At 38.4% G+C, this 21,135-nt stretch overlaps 1 protein-coding gene across 2 annotated transcripts in view; it reads left to right on the top strand.

Moving 5' to 3' along the window:
• Positions 1-21,135, top strand: part of PRKCA (protein kinase C alpha) — a 134,047-nt gene that overhangs the window by 48,427 nt on the left and 64,485 nt on the right. For both annotated transcript variants that reach the window (XM_079323483.1, XM_079323484.1), the window contains exon 3: positions 7,641-7,723. In XM_079323483.1, coding sequence (XP_079179609.1) covers positions 7,641-7,723 — 83 coding nt within the window. The remainder of the gene's footprint in view (positions 1-7,640; positions 7,724-21,135) is intronic.

Raw genomic sequence — 21,135 nt, 5'->3', positions numbered from 1 at the left:
TTCCAGCTTAGTGGTATGTGGTAAGTGGTACCTTAGGGTATGGCTCAGTTCATATTTTGAACAGCTTGTTCAGTGTCATCCTGGCCCCACTTCTTGACATCCTGAAGAAAAATAAACATTATTTGGCAATAATGGAATTAGTATGTGGCTTGTGTTTGCTGGCAAGGGAGGTTCATTAATTTTGTTAGCATGTTATAGGGTTTCTCAAACACAACTGAAAGCCTAAATTCAAAATATCCCAAAACACTTCAATGTTCAGCTCTTGGCATTCATTTCACTTATTGTATTGGTGTCCTTACAAATGGTACTTGCAGGAAATGTTTTGGTTTACAGCCTGGTATCATTAAACTGTGAATTTAGATGCTGCTGCTAAGAATTTATGGTCAAACCTCACAGCTGGATGAGTGTGCTTCCCTTATTCCATCAGTTTTCCATGCCTGGAGCTGTGAGGGGCTGAGCCATTCCCTCCACTGACTGTGGGGGTGAGTTAATGTCAGATGAAAGGTGAAGAAGCCCCAGAAATCTTTCAGAAGTTGGTGTTTGTGCATCCCCCAGTGAACAGAGCTGTTCCCAGCTGGGCTGGCAGTGAGGAGCAGCAGCTCCTGAGCTCAGGGTGGAGGCACAGCTGGCACAAGTTCTGTTCTGGCTGTTCCTATAAGAGCAAAGCCATTGCACTTGCTCGTGGCTCTAGAGATGATTTGCTCACTGAGCACCTCATTTTTCATTCTGCATGATGTGACTGTGGGACATTCTCTTGTATTAGAGGCTGCCACTGTGATTCTCCAAAAGCTCTTTGCTTGCTGTCCATGTCTGGGATTCCAGCTGTGTTACAGAACAAAAAGCAACCCAGCACTGCATTCTGGAGAGTTGGTTTCATCTCATATCCTATTTTATACAGCCTGAAAATACATACTGCTTCCTCCTGCTCCCTCTCCCAGCCCTGGGCTTTGTGCTGGGTGATGCCTCAGACTGAAGGAGTTTAAGACATCCCATTTCTGCAATTGGGGTCAGTGCTGAAAGAGCTGAAAAATCTGCAGAACAACTGCTGAGCCTTCCCAGGAAGCAGTTCTGGGCTCTCTATTGTGTTAGCTCTAATTGGAGGAGCTGTGCTGTTCCTCACTGCTGTGCCTGTGCTCAGATGAGAGCAGCACCCAGAGGGGCTTTGTGCCTGCAGAAAACACTTCGGCACTTCTTCAACTGAACTGAATTCAAACTGCACAAGGGAGAGAAAAAGTCTCTGATTGTGGGTCACCTTTTTTGTTGGTGCAAGTTCTCAAAATAGCTGTTTCAGCACTGGTTTTGAGAGATGGTTTCTGGGTTATTATTCATTTATAAAATGGGACACCTCAAAGGAGGGAGATTAATGGTTTTGTGAAATTTTAGCGAGGGCTTTACATAGAAACTATACTTTCTGTCTCAGAAAGTGTATAATTAACAAGTAGATTGAAACAGTGCTGAATATTTCATATTGCATTAGATCCTCTAATATTTTGAAACTCTCCCTCAGTTTTGCAGATATTGTGCTGCAGTTCTAGTAGAATAAACTGTATCATGTACATTTTTTTTCCTGTAAAGGAAGGCAGAAATTACAAAACTGGTATAATATGTATCTGAATATAGTATTTAGAGAGATCTGAATACATTATGTGAGGTATTTTACTAAAACTAAACTGTTTCAAAAACGTGTTGGGTATAAATATCTAATTTAAAATGTGCAGGTATATATTTATAATTTTATCCCACGGTACTGCTAGGTCTGCCAGAGTTGTTTGGGTAAATGTAAATGCATATGCATTGCTTGCCAGGCACACAGCCTGTATTTGCACACTGTTGTGGAGCTTGCAAAGCCAGCTTACCAGAGACACCCATCTGTTTTCTACTTACTGTAAAGGAGTTAATGACCTGAGTAGTTAAAACTGTCCAGACAATCTGTATAATCCTTTCACACAAATAAGATATTGTTGCAGTTAACCATTACTTTCTCTCAAATTAAAAAAAGAATAAATTAAACAGCAGCATTTACAGTGGTCTTATTTCTGTCCTCCACCTGAGTTTTTTTTAGTCTAATTGACCAAACAGAAAATCTGCAGCAAGGTCAGAGGTATGAACTTGAGATGAGGCAGAGCAATTATTATCATCAGGTAGACATGGAGCTTTAGAAACAGGAACAGCTCTAATTTATCAATATTTATATCATGTATTTCTATACCTTGGGTAGGTTTTTGAGAAGTTAACTTGAGTTTAGCAGAAATCAGAGTGCAAATGAAGGTAACCCATGAGCTAGGAGTTGTGTAGCAGTGCTCAGATTAGTGCTGAGAAGATGCTGTGTGACCTTGTGGGCTCACAAAAGAGCTTTGAGAAGCTTAGCTACCAGCTAAGGTGATGGGCAGAGAGGTTGTTTTTCTTATTCCCCATCTTAGCTTGGAACAGACTGTGTCTCCCTGGGCTCCAGGCTGGTTTAGTCAGAAAGGAGTGGGAAATGCCAAGATTGTATAAAGCAGTTGTGTTAGCCTGGCTACTCTCCTGAGACAACACTTCCTTCTAGACAGGGTGAAACACTGGCACAAACTGGTGTATTATAAATTATGAATTATATTATAAATGTTGGATGTTGGAAAAGTTAGGATAATTTAGGTTTTTTATAATTCTTAGTTGATCCAGTGCATCAGTAGCTGTCAAAGGTAGTGACTTGTGACTTGTGTTTGCTTTATAATCTACAGCCTTGTTTATATTCAATGTAAAAGGGATTTTCATTAAGTTTTTACAAGTTATAATATGTTCAGAAGAGGAGAAAGACAAACATTGCTACATCCTATATCTTAATTGCTACTCTTCTTATTTATATATTCCTAGTAAACTTATTTAAACAGTGCTTAATTAAACAACCAATGTAGTTGCTATTTAATTGATTTGTCTATTCTGAAGTACTACCCTATTTCTGTTTATTGTAACTGCTCTATTTACTCTTAGGATGATCTAACACGTGCCATGTGCCACATTCATTCATTCCCTCACTCATTCATTGCTTGGTGCTGTGCAGAAAACACAGGCCAGCCACTGATATGGGCCCCTGGGGGAAATTCTGTGGCCTCAGTGAGAATGCAGAGTGTGTGAAACAGCAACCCAGCAATGACTCCCTGCTCCAAACTCCTGCAGAGACTCTGAAAATTGCCCAGAGAGGGTTTTGTTCCTGCTGAACTGCTATGCTCACTCCTTAGCCCAGTTCAGGGTCAGTTCTTATTTAAAAAGCCCCAGAGCAGGAACCCCACAACAAACACTGAGTGTGCACAGAGTTATTTCCCTCCAGTGCTGCTTCCTTTGGAGAATCAATGTTTGAAACCTGCAAACAAATTGTGCCTGTAGGTGTGGGGCACCCAGTAATGGCATGACAGTGGAGCCACAGCTTTGAGGTTGGTTTGGATAGGAAAACTTGTGATTTCTACACTGGTTAAAATGTTATCCATTCACCATTTGAGCTGGGACAAGTCTTGACTATTGATCAGTAGGCATGATGGTATTTATTCCAAGGTTGAACTTGATTTTTGGTGCTCTTTTCCAACCTTAATGATTTTATGATTACAAAAATGAGTCAAAGATGACTTGAAAAAGCCTCACTGGTTTCTCTGTAGATGGTAACTGGCAGTTCAGTTGGACTGTGGCAAATATACTCTCTCTGCCCTTTAGGTTTGCAGCTGAATTTGTTTTACTGAATAAATAAATACTGTGGTGTAGCAGAGCTCTTAATATCTAATGGAAAGCTCACCTACTCTGTTCTTTTTCTTCCAAAAGTGGGAGTTTACAAGTGATTTAAAAAAAATAAGTCTCTTGACCTTTTCTAATAGTTCTCAATTGTAAAGCATGTGACTTTAGTCCTGTTATTTTTTACCCCTTGTTCTTTGGAATGCTTGTGGTTGTGCAGCTCTTCAGACATATGGCTGAGTGATGTGTGGGCTCAGCAATGGCTTTTCTTCTTTATAGATCATCTAATAGAGAAGATTGCTTCTATTTCTGTTATTTATGATTGCAGTGCTTCACTTTGGTCTCATCCATCTGTGTCATATATGAAGCCATTAGTGGCAGTGTTTTTTAGCAGATAACTCTCACCTGATCATACATCACAACAGTCTTTTCACTCCACATAATTTGGAATAAAGCTGGAAATTTACAGTGCAGCCTTGTAACTCCAACTGATGACAATATTTGTTTGTATTATTGATAACAACATGTTCTTCTAGTGCTGTGCCAGTGGTGGGTAGAAGGAATTGCCCCCCATTATGTGCCATAAATCCCACAAACCATGTCGAGCATCTTCAGCCTGTTTGCTCTGAGAATGCAGAGTGCTCTTTCCCAGGTTCTTCCCTGTTTTTTGTGCTGCCCAATTGGCATTTTCTGCTCTCTTTGAGGACAGGGAGCAGCCTGGGAGATGCCACATGCCAGCAGTTAGTCTGGTTTTGCAGCACAAGGCCTGTTTTGTTCTCTGCATCCCTCCCTGCTCCCCTCCCTGTGCTCCAGCAAGTCCAGAGCTGGGGAGCATGGAAGCTCACAGCCAGATTCTATATATACCCCACAGATCAAAATCACCCTGTCAAAACATGGAAATACCTCAATAATTTCCTTTTTAATTTTAGCTGTCAGCCACTTTGCTCTCAGGCTGCTCTGCATTAATGTGTGCCAGCTCACTTCAGCTCATGGTAAAGTGTGAAGGAACAAATCTCCTGGCAGCCTCTGCCAAGCAGTGCAATACAACTTTCATTACAGGAAGGTGGTGAGCATAATGTGACTTCTTAACAGCTGCAGCAAGTGATGTGGAGCTCTTAACATCTTTTCAAAACAAGTAACAAGTGAGAGGTTATTTTTCGTCTCTATTCCTAAAAAAAAAAACAACCCAGCAAACCATGTTATTTTAAGCAGATGACACTTTGTTTGCACTTAGCTGAACTAAGTAAATTTTTACATGAGTTCTCCAGATCTGAGTTCTGTGAAATAAAGAAAACACTAACAACAAATGCTAAAATACACTCCAATGGCTGGATTTCAACATGAAAATTTGATGTTACATTACATGTACAGAAATGGTGGCTGTCAGATGGATTTCAGCTGACACTTGCTCTTTTCCCTTTGGATTTATGATTCCACGAGGGTTGCTTGTTGCATTGCTTATTTCTATGCCAAACTGTTTGGTTCTCTTTTGAGTATTCTCAAAAGGTGAGACAGGTCTGCTGCTTCTGGATCACCTGTTAGGGAACCAGGCTCTTTGGAGATAAGTCACCCATCTCAAAAGGGAAATGAAGAAGAAGAAGAAGAAGGCTGTCCATGTTAGGTTGCTCACATCAGGCAGTCTGTGATTGGGCTGGACACAAAGTCAGTTTTGGGAGTTCAATAACCAACACTGAAAATCAAAGATTTAACACCCAGCTTTGAGTGTAGCCCAAAAGGACAAATCCTCTGTGGTTTGCTTTCTCTGGCAGCTGGACTGTCCTTCCCATTGCAGTGTGATGAGCATCATTTCCAGGGAAGTTCACAGCTAAAGTTCACATGCTGGAGCAAACAGTGGCACTCCCCTTGCCACGTCTTTATCTCGATGCTTAAATCACATTAAAACAAGGCTGACATTGTCTGTGCTTGAATGAGTCCTTCACACGCCCTGAGAGGCTGTCAGCTCAGAGACAGGAGTGACTGTGGTGTTTCAGAAATCCTGCCCAAAATAGATGCCCAGATCTGCAGTTTTCCTTACACACACTGATGAATAAAGGCAGAGCTGGAGCAGCCACTCCAAGGTCCTAATTGGAATGGCAGACATTGATCAAGCAACTTCATTCTACAAATTTCCAGATATTCCCATCATATTTCTCAGATCTTTGGCATTGATCATCACATTATATTTTGCAACTTTTATAAAGGTAATTTATTAACTTCTTTATTTTCTGAAGGATACGCCAAGATTTTTTTTTTTATTATTTTTTTTTGTGTCTGGTTTATTCCTGAAAACATGAATCAGTCTATTGTCCTTGAGACTGGAAAATCTTGAACCAAAAATATAATCTGAAAGTAAAACACGATTCAGCTGCAAGTAATATTAATGGTAATTGCCACGTAGTGATCTTCTAGTTGGTAGAAAACAAACCATCAAAATGATAATTGCAGGATTCACTGGGATTTAGGTTGATTAACAAACCAGACAAGCAAGTGGGCAGCAGCCACTGAGCCAGAGCTCAAGTGGAGTCAGCAGAGCTAATCTGGAATCAGTGGAGCAAAACCCACTTTATTCCCTTTGCCCAAAGAATAAACATATGCCACGTCAGAAATAGAACAGTTGGAAACGATTTCTGCATGGGATACTGATGAAAAATAGCTGGGGGAGAGGGAAGGGTGATTAAAGTTCTCTAAAGGCAGACTTAGGGGTGGGAATGGGGCCAGTCTGGCATTAGTGGGATCACAGCTGTGACCTGCAGGTGCACCTGGTCACAGCTCTCTTCACTGTTTATTTATTTATGAAACAAATTCGTGTGTTTTAAATGGGAAGGAGAAGTGTTAAAGTTGCCTCATGCAATGATCTCTTTAGAACAATTTAGATAATTTAATACGTTCTCCCCTGAAATTGGGGAAATTCAGTGTTAGCAGTTGTTAAGCAATTCAAATCTATTCTATTCGTGAGATTTGGGAAATAGTGTGTTTTTAGGTGTTGGAAATGCAAAATTTCAGGCATACAGAGAATGCATTACCTACAAACAAATGTAAATTACTTTTAAATCATTTCATTACAGTCTCCTGACTCACTGTTTGATGGCACAGAGTTTATTACAAGGCTCTTTAAATCTCAGATCTTGATTGTCTGTTTTGCTGAAATGTGAACCAATTTCAAATACCTGAACTAAGTTTAATATTATGAAAGCAGTGGGGGTGAAAAGCTGGGATACTGATTCTTAAAGTAAGCACCCCCAAACAAATTGTTCTTTTGGTGTGGTTTGGTGGGACCTGTGTGTTCCATGCTGAGTGACAACCTATGGCCTCGATCCCAGGGCAGGAGCTTTTTTAGCTCAGAAAGAAAAAGTTCTTTCAGATCATTCATAAATTTTAAATGGGATTCACATTGCAATCAGGAGCTAATTTTCTTTTCCCATTATCTCCTGCCATTCTGGGCCATGAGAACATTTTGTTCTCTACAGCAACCTCACTCAGAGAGAGCTCTGGTCCCTCACTGAAGTAATTAACTGGGAAAGATTTGGGATTTTCGTGGAGACCTTCCCCAGGTGTGCAGGGGAACAAATCCCACAGCCAAGGATGGGTTTCATTCCTGGATGCACACTGACAGTTCCTGTGGCAGAGAAGGGTTTAGATCAGGAAATGAGGCTTTGGAGAACTGCTCATCCCACACTGTATTTCAACACTGTGGGCTGTCTTCAGCATTAAAGATTTATCATTGTGCTTGGTTTTTAAATGTGAGTGCTTATCTCCTCTTAATCACAGTGTTTGCATGAGGTCTTGTGCTTTTATTTCACTTGGGGCTCTGCTTTCTTTCATTGACTTACAGGTGAAATATTTAAGTTTTATTTTATATTTGTTACAAAATTAAAAAAGAAAAATAAATAAAAGGAACACCAGCCCAACCATTCTAACTGTTGTTTCCCCTTTTTTGCCAGTTTGCTGCTTTGTGGTTCACAAGAGGTGCCATGAGTTTGTTACCTTCTCCTGTCCTGGGGCTGACAAGGGACCCGACACTGATGTGAGTACATTGACATTTCAGACACTGCTTCACACAGATTTATGTTGCTGCACCCACGAGAGTGGATTGCAAACAGGATCAATGGGTTCTTCATGACAGATAATTGAGTCCAAGTGGGTTTTAACAGTTGTGAAGTGAGCGTTTATGGACTGAAAAATCTATTTTTGTTAAGAAATGTGAGCTTGAGTGTGTGAGCAAGAGCAATATCCTCAGAACGTGACAGCCCTGAGGCATTCACCCAGCCATGAATCAGCATTTTATTTTCTTCCCTTTATGTTGGATGTATTTGACATTAACAATTCCCAGAAAGGCTGAAGATTCTCTGAGCTTTCCCTGTATCTATCTTATCTCAAAGAGTATCTTTTGAGCTGTCTCTGGTCATTGTCTCACTGCACACAAGGATCTGTAGCTCCAGTTAAATGACAATTTAATCTTGAGCCAGCTGGCTTATTGGGTTTTTATTTTATTTTCATGTTTGAGCTAGTCTAGCAGTCTGGATACTCCCATCCTGCTCTGTCAGTACTTCTGTAGCATTTTTGGTCCACAACCAGTTTTTCCTCCCAACACATCTGCCTGCCTGGTGAGACACATGTGCAGGATCTTTGTGTCACCCTGCTGAAATAATAAACTGATCTCGTTTGTTCACATAAAAATAACATTTCTTTGGGTTTTATAAATCCCACTTTACAGTGAAGTAATTTAACATCTGCTTATGGGAACAATACATTCCAAGTGTTCTTTGTCTGAATGGCTCTGTTTTGTTTCTTATCACATATTCATGCTCTAGATTGTAGGCTATTATCTCCTCTGATAAAATGCACCAGAAGATTTTTCCTGCTAGGTTTTAATGAGCTTCTCATGAATTGTTTCAATATGCCAGCCAGGAGGTCAGTGAACAATATATGGGCAGAAGCCACAAGGGGTCTTGGAAAATTTCAGATATTAAAAAGTTCTCTCATTTTAAAATTTAAATATGGGGAAATGTTCAAGAACTGAGAAGAAATTTTAAAACTTCAATTTTTAAACATTTCACATAATTTAGGTGCAGAAGAAAAATGCTAAAGTTAGGAGTGTAATTACCCTGTTCAATATCTTTTTTACTAAAAAACACTCATTAGGCAAGAGGAAGAAACCAAAATTATTCTTCATACCTTTGCTTTGCTGAAAGTTCCTGATTTCTTCAAGCTTTGCAGTGGGGCAGCTGGCTCTGTACAGGCAGTTGAAGAGCTAAAGCAGGTTTTTGGAATTTGGGGTTGTGTGTTTGAAGTGCCTTGAGCTCCAGAGAGGCTCAGCCCTGTGTGGGTGATGTTCCAATCCCTGGAGGTTGTTGATGGCAAAACCCCCTTTGGGCCACAATTTCAGCAAAAGTCTGAACAATTAAAGAATATCTGCAGAATTCCTCATTCTCTGAATGTAGTTCATACCTACAAGCAGTGATTTGTAGGTATGAACTCTATATATACATTTTCTAATCCTAAAATGATTTCTGATTTACTTTGGTCAGTCCTAAAACCACAAGGAGAAAAAACCCAAATCTGGTTTTAGCTTAGTGCTCAGTTGTCATGTAGGATATTAATGGAAGTTATTCTTGACTGAGAGTTTTAGTGGTGACACTCATCAGGAGCTCTGCTGTGTCTATAATCAATGTTTGGCTCTTAAAAGTGTTCTTGATTTTTCATTATTTTTATAAGATGGCTCTTTGGGGTTTTCCACCTGAAATTCAGAAATGAGAACACACATTTGTGTGTGAGACCATTTAATTTTACTGTTAATCTTTTCATGGTGACAAAATCTGTGACAGGTTGTTAATGGTCTTTAGTGTTGCTGACTGCATTTTGTGATTTGGGGTTTTGGCCTTGGTGATTAAATAAATCAGCCTGATGCCTCATTTCTCTATTTGGGTTATCAAATGATCATTTTCAATATTTACACGGCAGCAATAGCTCAAAAACAGTTTGAAGATTAAAAGCAATCAGAAAATAAATATGTTTTATTAAAACTGTGCTGCATTAGTGGGTACTATTACACAAAGAGGATTATAGCATATTATACTTTAATTTACTGAAATGTTTGACTATAATTTCAACGCTTTTACAATTCAGCAACTTCCTCCTATCCCAATTGCTACAAGCTTTGCTCTGAAATGCAGTGTGCTATAAAGCTTATCATAACACTTAGCAGATTTTAAAATATTAAAACATCCTTTTTTAAATTACTTTGTGCAGGTGCACAATTAATTTGTGTACTCAAATACTCCAGTGCAACCTTTCCATTAATTGTAAGAGCAATACCATCATTAATAAAATTAATTTTCCAGATCAATAATTATAATCATTATAATTATTATATAATAATAATTGTTGTGTATCAGAATGTTAAATTATGGTGCCCTGTACTTTTAATATAAATGAGGCAGTCCTTGCAAAACAATGCCTTAATAAAGGTGAGTGTAAAAGAGAAAAGCTTAAAATGAGTCTCTTATTGTTTGACTCAGAGTAGCTGAAATGTGAGGTTGAAATGACTGTGTTTGTGCCAAAAGGAAAATAATACTTGGGAATAAAGTGCCCATCCTTGAGTGGCATTGCAGTGATGGTGTCTGGGGAGCAATATCCTGTTTCAGTGAAACAAGAAGTCACACAATCAAAAAAAAATTTTACATTTCCTTATTACTTGGCAGGGTGTGAGCTCTGAAAGTTGTTTTCCTGCTGTCTAAGAGCTCTCTGGAGTTTGCACAGAAATTATTCCTCTTTTCTTCATGGCCACCTCTTTATGGTGATGCTGTTGAGTAGAATTTAACAAATTTAAAAAATTTAACAGCTCCTGCTGCTGGTGCCCTCCAGAGTCACAGGAAGCACCACCTGCAGTTCAGGTGCTTGGTTTTAGATAATGCTTGATCTTCTTAAAACTATTTGAAGTCATAGATGAAATACTTTAAACTTGAGTAAATTAGTGTAAAAATGTAAGAATGTTGAATTCTGCAGCTCTTCATTTGCAATTTGGAAAAGAATTAAACCATTAAATGTCTTTAAAGCACCATCTTTGAATGGTTTTTTCCATCTCCTAAACTGTGAACAGGTCTCTTAAGGGCAGCTCATGGCAAGGGAAAAATAACTCCATGACTGCAGGTTTTTGGGTGTGGTGATGGGAACTGCTGCTAGGGGCTGCCAATAGAGGAAATAAAGGTTTTATTTGGGGGTTCCCTTCTCTCTAGTGCTGTGGATATTTTCTGTGGGGAGATGGGACACGAGCCCTGTGAGGCTCCACTGCGATTTTTCATTTTCTGGTTTCTGTGATTCTAGAGCTGGGAGGAGAAAGAGATGCTGATGGTCAGGGTGGCAGCAGTGGGCTGGGTTTGCCCTGAGGCTCAGGCAGCACTGATGTCCACATTTGCTGCACTATTATCTTGCTCCTTTGATGGCTCTGAGAGAAATGATTTGAAGAATCACCTCTGTACTAAGCCAGAATAAATTAATATAACTGGCCTGCCCTGGAGGGTTTAGGTATCTTGACCAGATTTCTTTTTCTGTTCAGTTCCAGGAAATGCTGAAATATTTTCCTTTTTTTTTGTTTTTTTTTTTTTTTTCCATTTTATTTCCCCCACTGGCATTTAATCATGTTCCTAGATCATATTTACATGTAGGAGGCTGGTTTCAGAGTGGAAAAAGAGAGCTGCTTGACTGGCCTAGGGAATTACAAAACCCAAACCAAACTGATGAGAAGAAAAGGCAGGAACTGGAAGCACAGTATTAAGATTTATTGTAGAACTAGTTAAAAAGGGATTTTAATCAGAAAGCTTTGCAGTCCTTTTCCAAGGATAATGAAATGCAGCAGCAGGGCTTGTCAGATTTGCTTTTAACTCTGTAGTTGTTTTTTACAATAGAAAACAACTGTTATAAATGTTGGATGTCTTGAGACCGGAGCAGTAACAAACATAATTTGATAAAATATTATAAAATCATAGAATTACTTAGATTGGAAAGAATCTTTAAGATCATCAAGTCCAACCATATGTCAGTAAGGCTGGGAGTGGTTTCACTGCTAATCTGAATTTTGAGTAATAGGCAATCTTGTCCCAGAAATATTTTCTTTTTAATTAAGATGAAAACCTTCTTGCTTCATCACAAAAGATACACAAATGCAGGGAGACCTGGCAAGAAACAGTTCATTGCTTGCCAGATTAGCAAAAATGTTCTCTTGAAAAGAAGCCTGTATGAGTTTTTGAAAATTATTCTTAAACAGAGAAAATATAAAGTCCCCTCTATTTACAGATTAAAGAAACAACTCAATGTGTTTGTATGTCTGTGGTTTCTAATTATGATAATTATTAATCACATTGATTTTGTTGGCAATAGACATTATTAGATGCAGGCAGTAGGTAATATTCTTAATAAAAAATAATTACAATGCAAACATACTTTTTTCAAAATTATGGTGTTCCTTGCTGTATTATCACTGCTTTTTCCCCAAAAACATGTCCAAGATAAAATCAACATAACTACAGTCAATGCAGCAAGTGATACTGAAGGAGCTGAAAATTTGTATTCTTTATGTTATTTATCATAAGTACTTTAAAACAAATTTTACAGGATAGCCAGATAATTTTTCTTAGAAAAATAAGCATTTTCTTTCTTGTGATCACCCTGACTTTTGAATCTCTGCGGAATATCCAGAGTAGTATATGGAGAAATAAAGGCTTTGTGGTTATGGTTTTGACTTCAAAGCTCTAGAATGTAATTGTAGGGTGAAGTTGTTTGGTATTTTAATGTTTTAATTGTTTTTTCAATGGTTCTGTGTGACAGTAGCTCATTACGAAGTGTGGTTATATCGACAATAAAATTCCAGTTTGAACAGAATCAGTGCAGAGGTAAGATTCTTTTTAATGGAAGGCAGAGAAATTAAAGAAGGAAACCTGCCCAAAAGGGCTGTGTGCATTCTGAGTATATATTGAGCTCATTTTCCTCCAGGATTGGGAGCAGGTTGTGGTCACAGAGTTCATGGAATTGCCCATCCCTGCTGTACAGAGAATTTGTGGCACTGTCTCATAAATGCTTCTTTCAAGCAGCTTTGAGCAGCTTCCCATCTCACCTGAAAGCAGTTCTTGTGCTGGAATGTGTTTGAATTAATCATCCCCTGAGAAAACATGTGTACATTTATTCCTAAATTAAAGCACAGGCTCCTTTTATTGCAACTGAAATGGCTTTTAGCTACAGTGAACAATCCTCAGCAAAACCAGAATTAAATTACAAAGGAACAGCTTCATAAACTTTTATAACTACAGGTAATTCCCACCTTTTCCCTGTAACAGAGTGGCTCTGTGTCCATCTGCATGGAAACATTTTCCCTGCAGAGCTGAAAGGAGCTGTGTGAATCCTCTCCCTGAGCATCCCAAGGGAAGGAAATCCATGGTGGGTGGCTGCCTGCACAGTGTGTGACTCCAAAGGAACATTTGCTCACATCTTCCACTGCAGCCCTTGAGTTCCTGGAGTTTCTGCCTGAGACACTGGGAGTGCATTTCACATTTTGTTACAGCCTCTGAGATTTGAAAGTTCACAGCTTTTTATTTATAATTAATATATTTTTTTTATTTTCTCAACGCAGAACAGTGTGAATGCTGAATAGCTGGAGCATAAAAGTTAGACTTTGTGTTTTTCTTTCTAGAATATCTAATATAACACAGGTGATGCTGGTAAGAGTTAATCACAGCAAAGAGTTCTGCTCAGACAGTTAGGAAATGTATATAAATGATGAACCTAAAATTATCCCTGATTTTCACAAGTTAGCACTGCAGAACAATTAGGCAGTGGGACTATAAAAGAACTCACAGCTAAGTTATTCCCAATAGCAAAAAGATATTTTGTGGAGAGGGTGCAGTTGTGGTAGCAGCAACTCCTGGGTGCTGATTTTCACCATCAAAATTTTTCTAACTCTCCAAATTGAAGTTGGCATGATTCCAACAGCACTTATTTTCCAATTTTAGGAGTATCTTGATTTTTGTGAAATTTAGGTTGAGTTTCATTATTTCCTAATCAGCTTTTGTTTCCTCTTGGTGAAAGTCTGTCGTGTCAATCTTTTAAACTCTGTATAAATGTGCTGATATTTGGGTTTGGGGAGGTGGAAGAATACCTAAGAATTACTAATAATCTGGTTTGTTACATGAGCTATAGTATAAAATGCACCATAGACATTTCTACCAGGTTCCACCCCCACAGCTATGTGGGTTTTAAAATAAAAGAGTGTGATTATGGCACACTGAACTCAGTAGCTAGAAGAGACACAGACAGACCACTGAGAGAGCCTTGCAGAACACTGGCAATTTTTAGCACTGTTTGTTGAGGTGGCAGTTCTTGTACCAAAATTAGTTCCAGTCTTAATTTGGAATAAAACAAGTGGGCTAATTTTGAAAAGCACTGCAGATCCCATATGCTCCAAGTGATTTTAGTGTGTCACCAGAGTGTCCCCATCCCTGGGATTGCTGGAAGTTTGCTGATCTCTGCTGAGTTGGGGTGGCCTCAGCTCCTTGGGGTAAATCACAGCTCCAGTGAATCTCTCTGGGGATGGGAGGGAAGAATAGCTTGGACTCTTAGGAGGGAGAAAAGATTTTTTATTGAGGTGTTTTGTCCCTGTAACAGAGCAAGCAGAGAGAGGAAAAGCAGGGAGGGGAGGTGGGGACATCCTGGCTGGGAGGGAGCAGCTGCCACCCTCTTCCACTGGATCTCCATTTATCCATCAGGGATGCTCTGCATGGGCAGGAACAGTTTGGTTTCCTTCCTGGGCATTGCTCTTGTATTTTCTAATTTTCACTGTCCATCATTGGGGTCATGCTCTGAAGAGATCCAAATAACTCACAGATTTTTCTTCAGCCTTAGGGAAAGACAGGATTTGTCTTGAAGTGATCAGTGATCTCAGGGAACATTTATTAAGTGTTATCTCAATATTCTGTCATTTTGCTATTGATCTGGGGTTTTTTTAGCAGCCCAATGAAACTTGGTGCAAACAGATTTTCAGGCAGTGTTGCATTACCTGTGCTGAAAAACCAAATCCTGGTGCTTCTGCTGAAGTTAACACGATGCCAGTCATGATTCCCTTCATAATTTGATTTTTGCTGTTCCCTTGCAAATAAATTAACTGTGGCATGGCCTGTGTAATTAATGAACCTCAGTCCTTAAAGTACCAGTGATCAGTGCTGAGCTCATGAGCTAAAGGCAGAAGCATATCATAAATTCTGCTAATGAGAATTTAATTGATGGAAGAGCCAGAGATTGATTTATTCCTTTTCCCCCTCTGTCCCCATGAGAAGGGAACCTGCTGAACTGAGGATGAAAGAAATGTCTCAGTGTTGGGAAATCCATTGTAATCTGTATCAAAGCACCTGCAGGTCTGTTCCTATGGCAACAGGAGCATCAGACCAGCAAAGAACAGGCCAGAAAGGAGATAAAAGCCTCCACAAAAATAGTTGTAAAAAGTGTCTGCATAGCTTTGGCTACTTTTCTTTTTTTCTTTTTTTTCTTTCTTTTTTTTTTTTTTTTTTTTTTTTTTTTTTTTTTTTGAAAGAAAAGAAAAAAACCCAAACTTGGAGTTTTTTGAAAGCTGGTTATTATAGTTATTTAGGTTATACCCTATTGGCAGTAAAGGACTGGTAGAATGTAGTAAATTATTAACTTCAGGGACATTAATTAAAGAGATTATAAAAAAGAAAGTCTTAAATCTAAACTTAATAGAAACAGTATAATTTTTAAAGTGATTTCTATGTAACACCTCTTGAAATGGCATTTTCTGAATCTTAAGGTCCTAATTCTTTTTTATAAAAGAGTAATATATAATAAGATGAGAAATGATCCATTTTTGGTCTGCAAATAGCCTTTTCTCCTATCCACCTAATTGCTTTATTATCATTAAATTGTGCACTTGGTGCCTAATTACAAAGATGGGAATTGTAAATCACAGACTGGGAGTCTGTGGGGTCAATATTCTTTGTCTTTGTGTTGCCAGAGGTTGGGTAAAAATACATGAAAAGGAATAAAAAGCTTTTTCCTCCATCTTTCAGATGGACCATGGTCATTCCAGTGGGAAAAGTGGCCTGGAAAATCACAGGTGCTGTTTTAGAGTCTGATTTCTTGGAATGAAAAAGCAAATTATGATTGATTGGACAGGGACTCCAGTGAGCACCAGGGAATGTTTCCTTTCAGTGTGTTTGTACAAGTAGAGATGTATAAAAATTCTGATAAACCCTGTCCAAAAATAGGATAAAAAGCAACCTGACTGCAGTGATGAGGTTTGAGGGAGTTGGGAACAGACTGACATAAGAATATATAGCAAACCTGTGTCAGAGAGGTTTTACATAAATTACATAAATGGAGTGTCTGAGGAGAAGGCTCTTAGTGTCTTTGTCCCAGGTTTTATTCTAGAATATTTTTTTCCCCTAGAATCATTTGAAATCTGAGATTATCCCAAATTATTGTTTCCTTCCTGCAAAAATTATTTGCTTTTAATTAAAGATAATTTGAGTCCTGCAGTCTTACCATGCAGGAGGAAGAATCTGGGCATCCCTTCTTATAAAAAGCTTTGTGAAATTCTTCCTTAGTCAAAATCCATTTTTATTTTCCAAAGTCTGTATTGGTACCTACATGTTGGATTGTTAAATCTTAAATCCCATTCCTCAATGCATATTAATGGCATTCCTTTTTTTTAAAACTCTGTTAAAAGCTTTCTACTTCCCCTGAGAAAGAAAAATAATAACAAAAGAGCAAAAGGCTTTGATTTTTGTGGCTACTCTCAAGTTTTTAGGTTATTTTTTTTGTCATGTTGATCTTATTCTGCTAAAATTCATTTGTCAGTTTTGAAATTGAGTGAAGTCAATACTCTGCTTTAATACCAAACAGAATAGGAATCAAAATACTTTAGTATTTCAACTTGAGGAGAAGCAGAACCAGAAAAGATAGAAAGATAATAAAAAAACCCCACCAAATCTAGTAGAAATAAAAGCAGTCCTGTAACTTTTAGGAGAAATGTATAAATTCCTCAGAGTTTTGTTTAACATCTGCTACTTGTCTCTTCCTATGCCAAGAGCATGATTGGACCATTCAGGAAAATAAAAAGAAAACTCAGCAATCAACTGACTTTGTTCAATATTCCTGCACAAAGGGGACTCTCCCTAAATAATATGAAAGACTCTGGTCAAACACAAATGGGTTTATATTTAACATGTTTTATTTAGAAACCTGCCCACACAGAGGTAAAATTAAGATAAATAGAAACACACTTTTTTTTTTTTTTTTTTTAAATTTACTGGACGCATGCTATAGAAGAGAGGGGTAGAAAATGTTCTCTTCTCCCATTCCAGACTAATCCTTTGCTCTTCTGTGAGAAGGTGCAGCTGTTTACTGATCTTACAAGCTCAAATCAAATCAAAGTGGTTCCCAAGCTTTGTGTTTGGCAGCAGCAAAGCCCTGGGGTCAATCGAGGAGACAGCAGCAGCACAGACCCCAACTCCTGCAGGCTGCTGACAGCAGCTCTGTGTCTAAATCACAACAGTGACATAACCAGTCCTTTAATAAAAGTTTATTTTCAAGTAGCTCTAAAATAAGTGAGGAAAAAAAGCAGGATTTTATTTTCTCTCACTTCAGCTGCCCTTGCACTGAGTTTCATTTTCCTGTCACAGCATCCCCTCCCTCGGGTTCATTGCTGCTTGTTTTGCCAATCCTCTGGGAAAACACTGCAAGAAGTTGGGTTGTTATTCACTGCAATAAAAGATCAATGCATCTTCATCAATACAGCTTTCCAAAAATTAAACATTTCCTGAAGTTGAGGCTCAAAAGGATCACGTTGAAAATCAAGTTCCTCCTTCAGAAGGAGCAGGAATTTTTGCCTTCTGAGAGCATCATGCATGAAGGTATCTGGATTATGAGATTTATTTTCTTTAATGTGTCCCACTACAAAGGGGATGTGGAATTCCTTTTCCTTGCACACACAGACATGCACACAGATATTGTGAATTTTCTGTGCTCATTAATGTTTGTGTTCCCCAGCAGAGCCAACAGGAGCTGCAAGCAGGCACTTGATAGTTTTGAAAATTAGGTTAATAAATCATCCACACCTGATGTGGGAGTTTGTGAGTGTGTTCTGTGCTGTTTAAATTACAAGATATTTGCTATTTGCACTGGATTTTTGTTATGCAGTTGTGGGTCTACTTGTACATAAACATCACCATGTATCTAAAAGTATTTATGGCATATATTTATTTTAAAAGCATTGCAGTTCCACAAATACCTGGCTGGAAAAAACCTGCAGTACTGAAAGTTATTTGCCTCAGCATTCCAGTTTTAAGAAATCAGTTGTTTGTCAAGGGAAAGCTCAGTAAAAATGTGAATTGTTCTGGGTTGCACGGGCCAGCAGCTGAGTTTTTCAGAATGTTCTGAACATTTTGGAAATCTGGGGAGTGAAGAAAAATCCAGGGAAAGGTCTGGGAAGCAGTGGGTTTCCAAGCACTTCTAACATTAGCACAAAATTTGCATCTGAGTCAGTGGGAGCCTTTGGTGCTTAATGAACTGTGCTTGATTTACAAACTTGGTATTTAAACTGTTTCTTTAAGGCAGGAATAAAGAGCGGGTGAGATTTACAACTGCAGGAAAAACTAAAAAGATGCCAAATCAACTGAGCTGTGTCTATTCCCCTCCGAGCCCTCAGGAAAATGTTGATTGTATAGAAATGCTCAGTGCATTTCCCACAGAATCCCAGGCAGGGAGAGCTCTGGATTTGGTGGTGATGGCACCAACTGCTGGAGAGATGATAGGCAGTGATGCCTATAAAACAAATAAAACATTTATAGTTCATTTAGTAGGAAATGGAATTTGAGACCCTGCTGGGGGTTTAGGGTGTCCTCCTGCAGTCCTTGGGATTTAGGAGACTCAAATAACCACAGCAAGGAGAAATTCCTTCTGCAGGTGGAGAACTGGGATCTCTGTTCCTGCAGTCAGCACCATCAGCTGGGCATTTGCTGCAGTTCATTTGCAGTTTAAAATGTGCCCATAATCCCCATCTATTTTGTCTAAAATACAGAGTTCTGCTGTCACCCCATCTTTTTTTTTTTTTTTTTTTTTTTTTTTAATAAGCTTTGCAGCTTTTATATATGTTTTATTCATTGTGATTAAAAAGAGGTGGAGTTGTAAATAAGGCCAGTGGCAGAGAACTGTTGATTCAAAAAGCTTCCTGGAATAATAATTTCAAAAAGCAGATTAGAGAAAACAGCCTTAACTGGATTTCTCCAGTCTTCCCAGCCTAGTGCAAAATCATCTGAGTATAGCTAGTTTTTAAAAGACTGTTAATGTTATTCTGACTTAAAGGATGATAATTTAGAAGTGAAGTCTGTCAATAAAGGGAGAAAACAAATAGGTAGTAATAAAAAAAAAAACAAAGGAAAAAAAGAATTATGTCCTTGCTAATGATATTCCATAATTAGATCTCCTTAATGGATGGGTAGAATAATCTATTTAATTGTAACTATAGTTTGTGATAGATTACTGTGCCTTATTGTATTATGTCCCTGTAATGAAAGAACCAGCATTACTTTTGTAGTAAATAAATGTTTCTCAGAATGTTTTTTTTCAATTTTCTCAATTTACTCCTCATTTATGTAGGGCCTTGTGAAGTTTTTCCTTATTCTTTCTAATGGGGCTCATCTTTTGATCCCTTCTTAGAAATTGCCCCAATTTCTCAGTTATGCAGGAAAGGTTTTAGCCTTATATATTTTCAAGTATGTGCTTCTATTTAGTGATTTATCCTTCACTGGCAAGTTGAAATGTTCTTTATCTACAGCCTAATTAAACTAAACCATATACCATCTGTGTCTAGTTCAATTAAAACAAATTGGACAGATTGACCTCCTTAATTCTCTTCAAAGCATTTTATTAGTCTGCAGAGTCCCTTCAAGATAACTTGTTAACTCCTGAGATAATACTTGCTGTCTGCTTGAAAAAAAGTTGGGGGGAAAAATGCCAGTCTACATTAAAATAAGAATAATAATAATAATAATAATAATAATAATAAAGTTAATCTTTCCATTTAAAACCAAAGAAAAAACCCCTGTGGAGGTACATCAGGTGGAAAGTCCAAGCAATCTTTGACACCCTCCTTTAATGAGCATTTCTCCTCAAGCTTTTATTCTTTTCTAGGTCTTTGCTGTGGGGCTTTCCTGGTTTGTTTGTTTGTTTGTTTGTTTGTTTGTTTGTTTGTTTGTTTGTTTTCTGAGCTCTTTGGGCAGGTGAGGATGAAAGGACCAGTTCTCCACAAACAATAACAAAGCTGCTCTTACTGCAGACAGAATATTTTACTTGGCCAACAAAAATGTTCCTTATGTATCTTGACCTGACAAATGCTCCATATTTGCTTAAAATGGGGAGATGTGAAAATCCTGACCTATTTAAGAGTTTCCTTGGTAACTTTTCTAATGATAATCAATAGTGTTGAATTATTCCAGTGCATCCATGCTTTAGGAGGTGTCCTGAGTTTTGTTCCTACCTAAGTGATTTCTGGGCATCTCCTCTTGATAAACTGATAAAACCAGTAAAGTTTGGGGGCTGCTGATAACTTTTAAAAGTTATGACCTGTCTTCACTGTCTGTGGTGGTCAGATGTAATAATTCTTTTCATCTCTGTGTAAATTGAAATATGATTTTTGATTCTTCTGTTGTGATTAGAGATTTCACTTTAGTGGACGTTGATACTTTTAGTCCATTTTGGTGTTTGCTCTCTTTAATGCAGTTTTTGGCACTGTAATTTTTGGCACAATAATTGTTGTTTGTTTCCCCTTTGAGCCCTGACTCTGCCCTGATCCTGAAGGGCTGATCAGGAACTCCTCTTCAATACAAACCCCCAGTTTCCCCTTCCCTGGCCATGCAGATGGTGCTTCATTTCTTGCTGGGAATAATCTCTGCAGAAGATGCTGCCAAAGTGACTTCATTAACTGCCTGACAGAAGTTTTGAGCAGTTGACCACCTTTCCCTCAGATGATAAAATCATTTTATTTGGCAAATTATTTAGATTCTCTTTTACTGGCCTCCAGAGCTCCCTTGCAGCTCTCCTTGGAGGAGTGAGAAGTGGTGAACACAGCAATGTGCTCAGCTCTTGACAGGAATGGATTTCCTGAGATTCTGAGACTCCTGTTACTCATAGTTCATCCAGGAAATCAAGTCAAAAATGGAAAAGAGTAAAATTTTCATTCTTCACATTAAATAGTTGTAAATAACTCTTCATCAAACTTAAAGTACTGTCAGTCTTAAGCAAACATTTCTTTAATAGCATGAAAAAAGCACTTTGTGCCTTGTGCTGCTTTACTGAGTTGGGTTTTCCTTTGGGATATTCACTGCCTGACCTTGCATAAACTTGCTGCTTCCAGAATATCCTCTGTGATCATGTCCT

The sequence above is a fragment of the Erithacus rubecula genome (genome assembly GCF_903797595.1).
Source record: "Erithacus rubecula genome assembly, chromosome: 20".
In the NCBI taxonomy this organism is placed as follows: Eukaryota; Metazoa; Chordata; class Aves; order Passeriformes; family Muscicapidae; genus Erithacus; species Erithacus rubecula.
The sequence above is the reverse complement of the archived record's forward strand: the minus strand, read 5'-3'. Positions and strand labels throughout refer to the sequence as shown.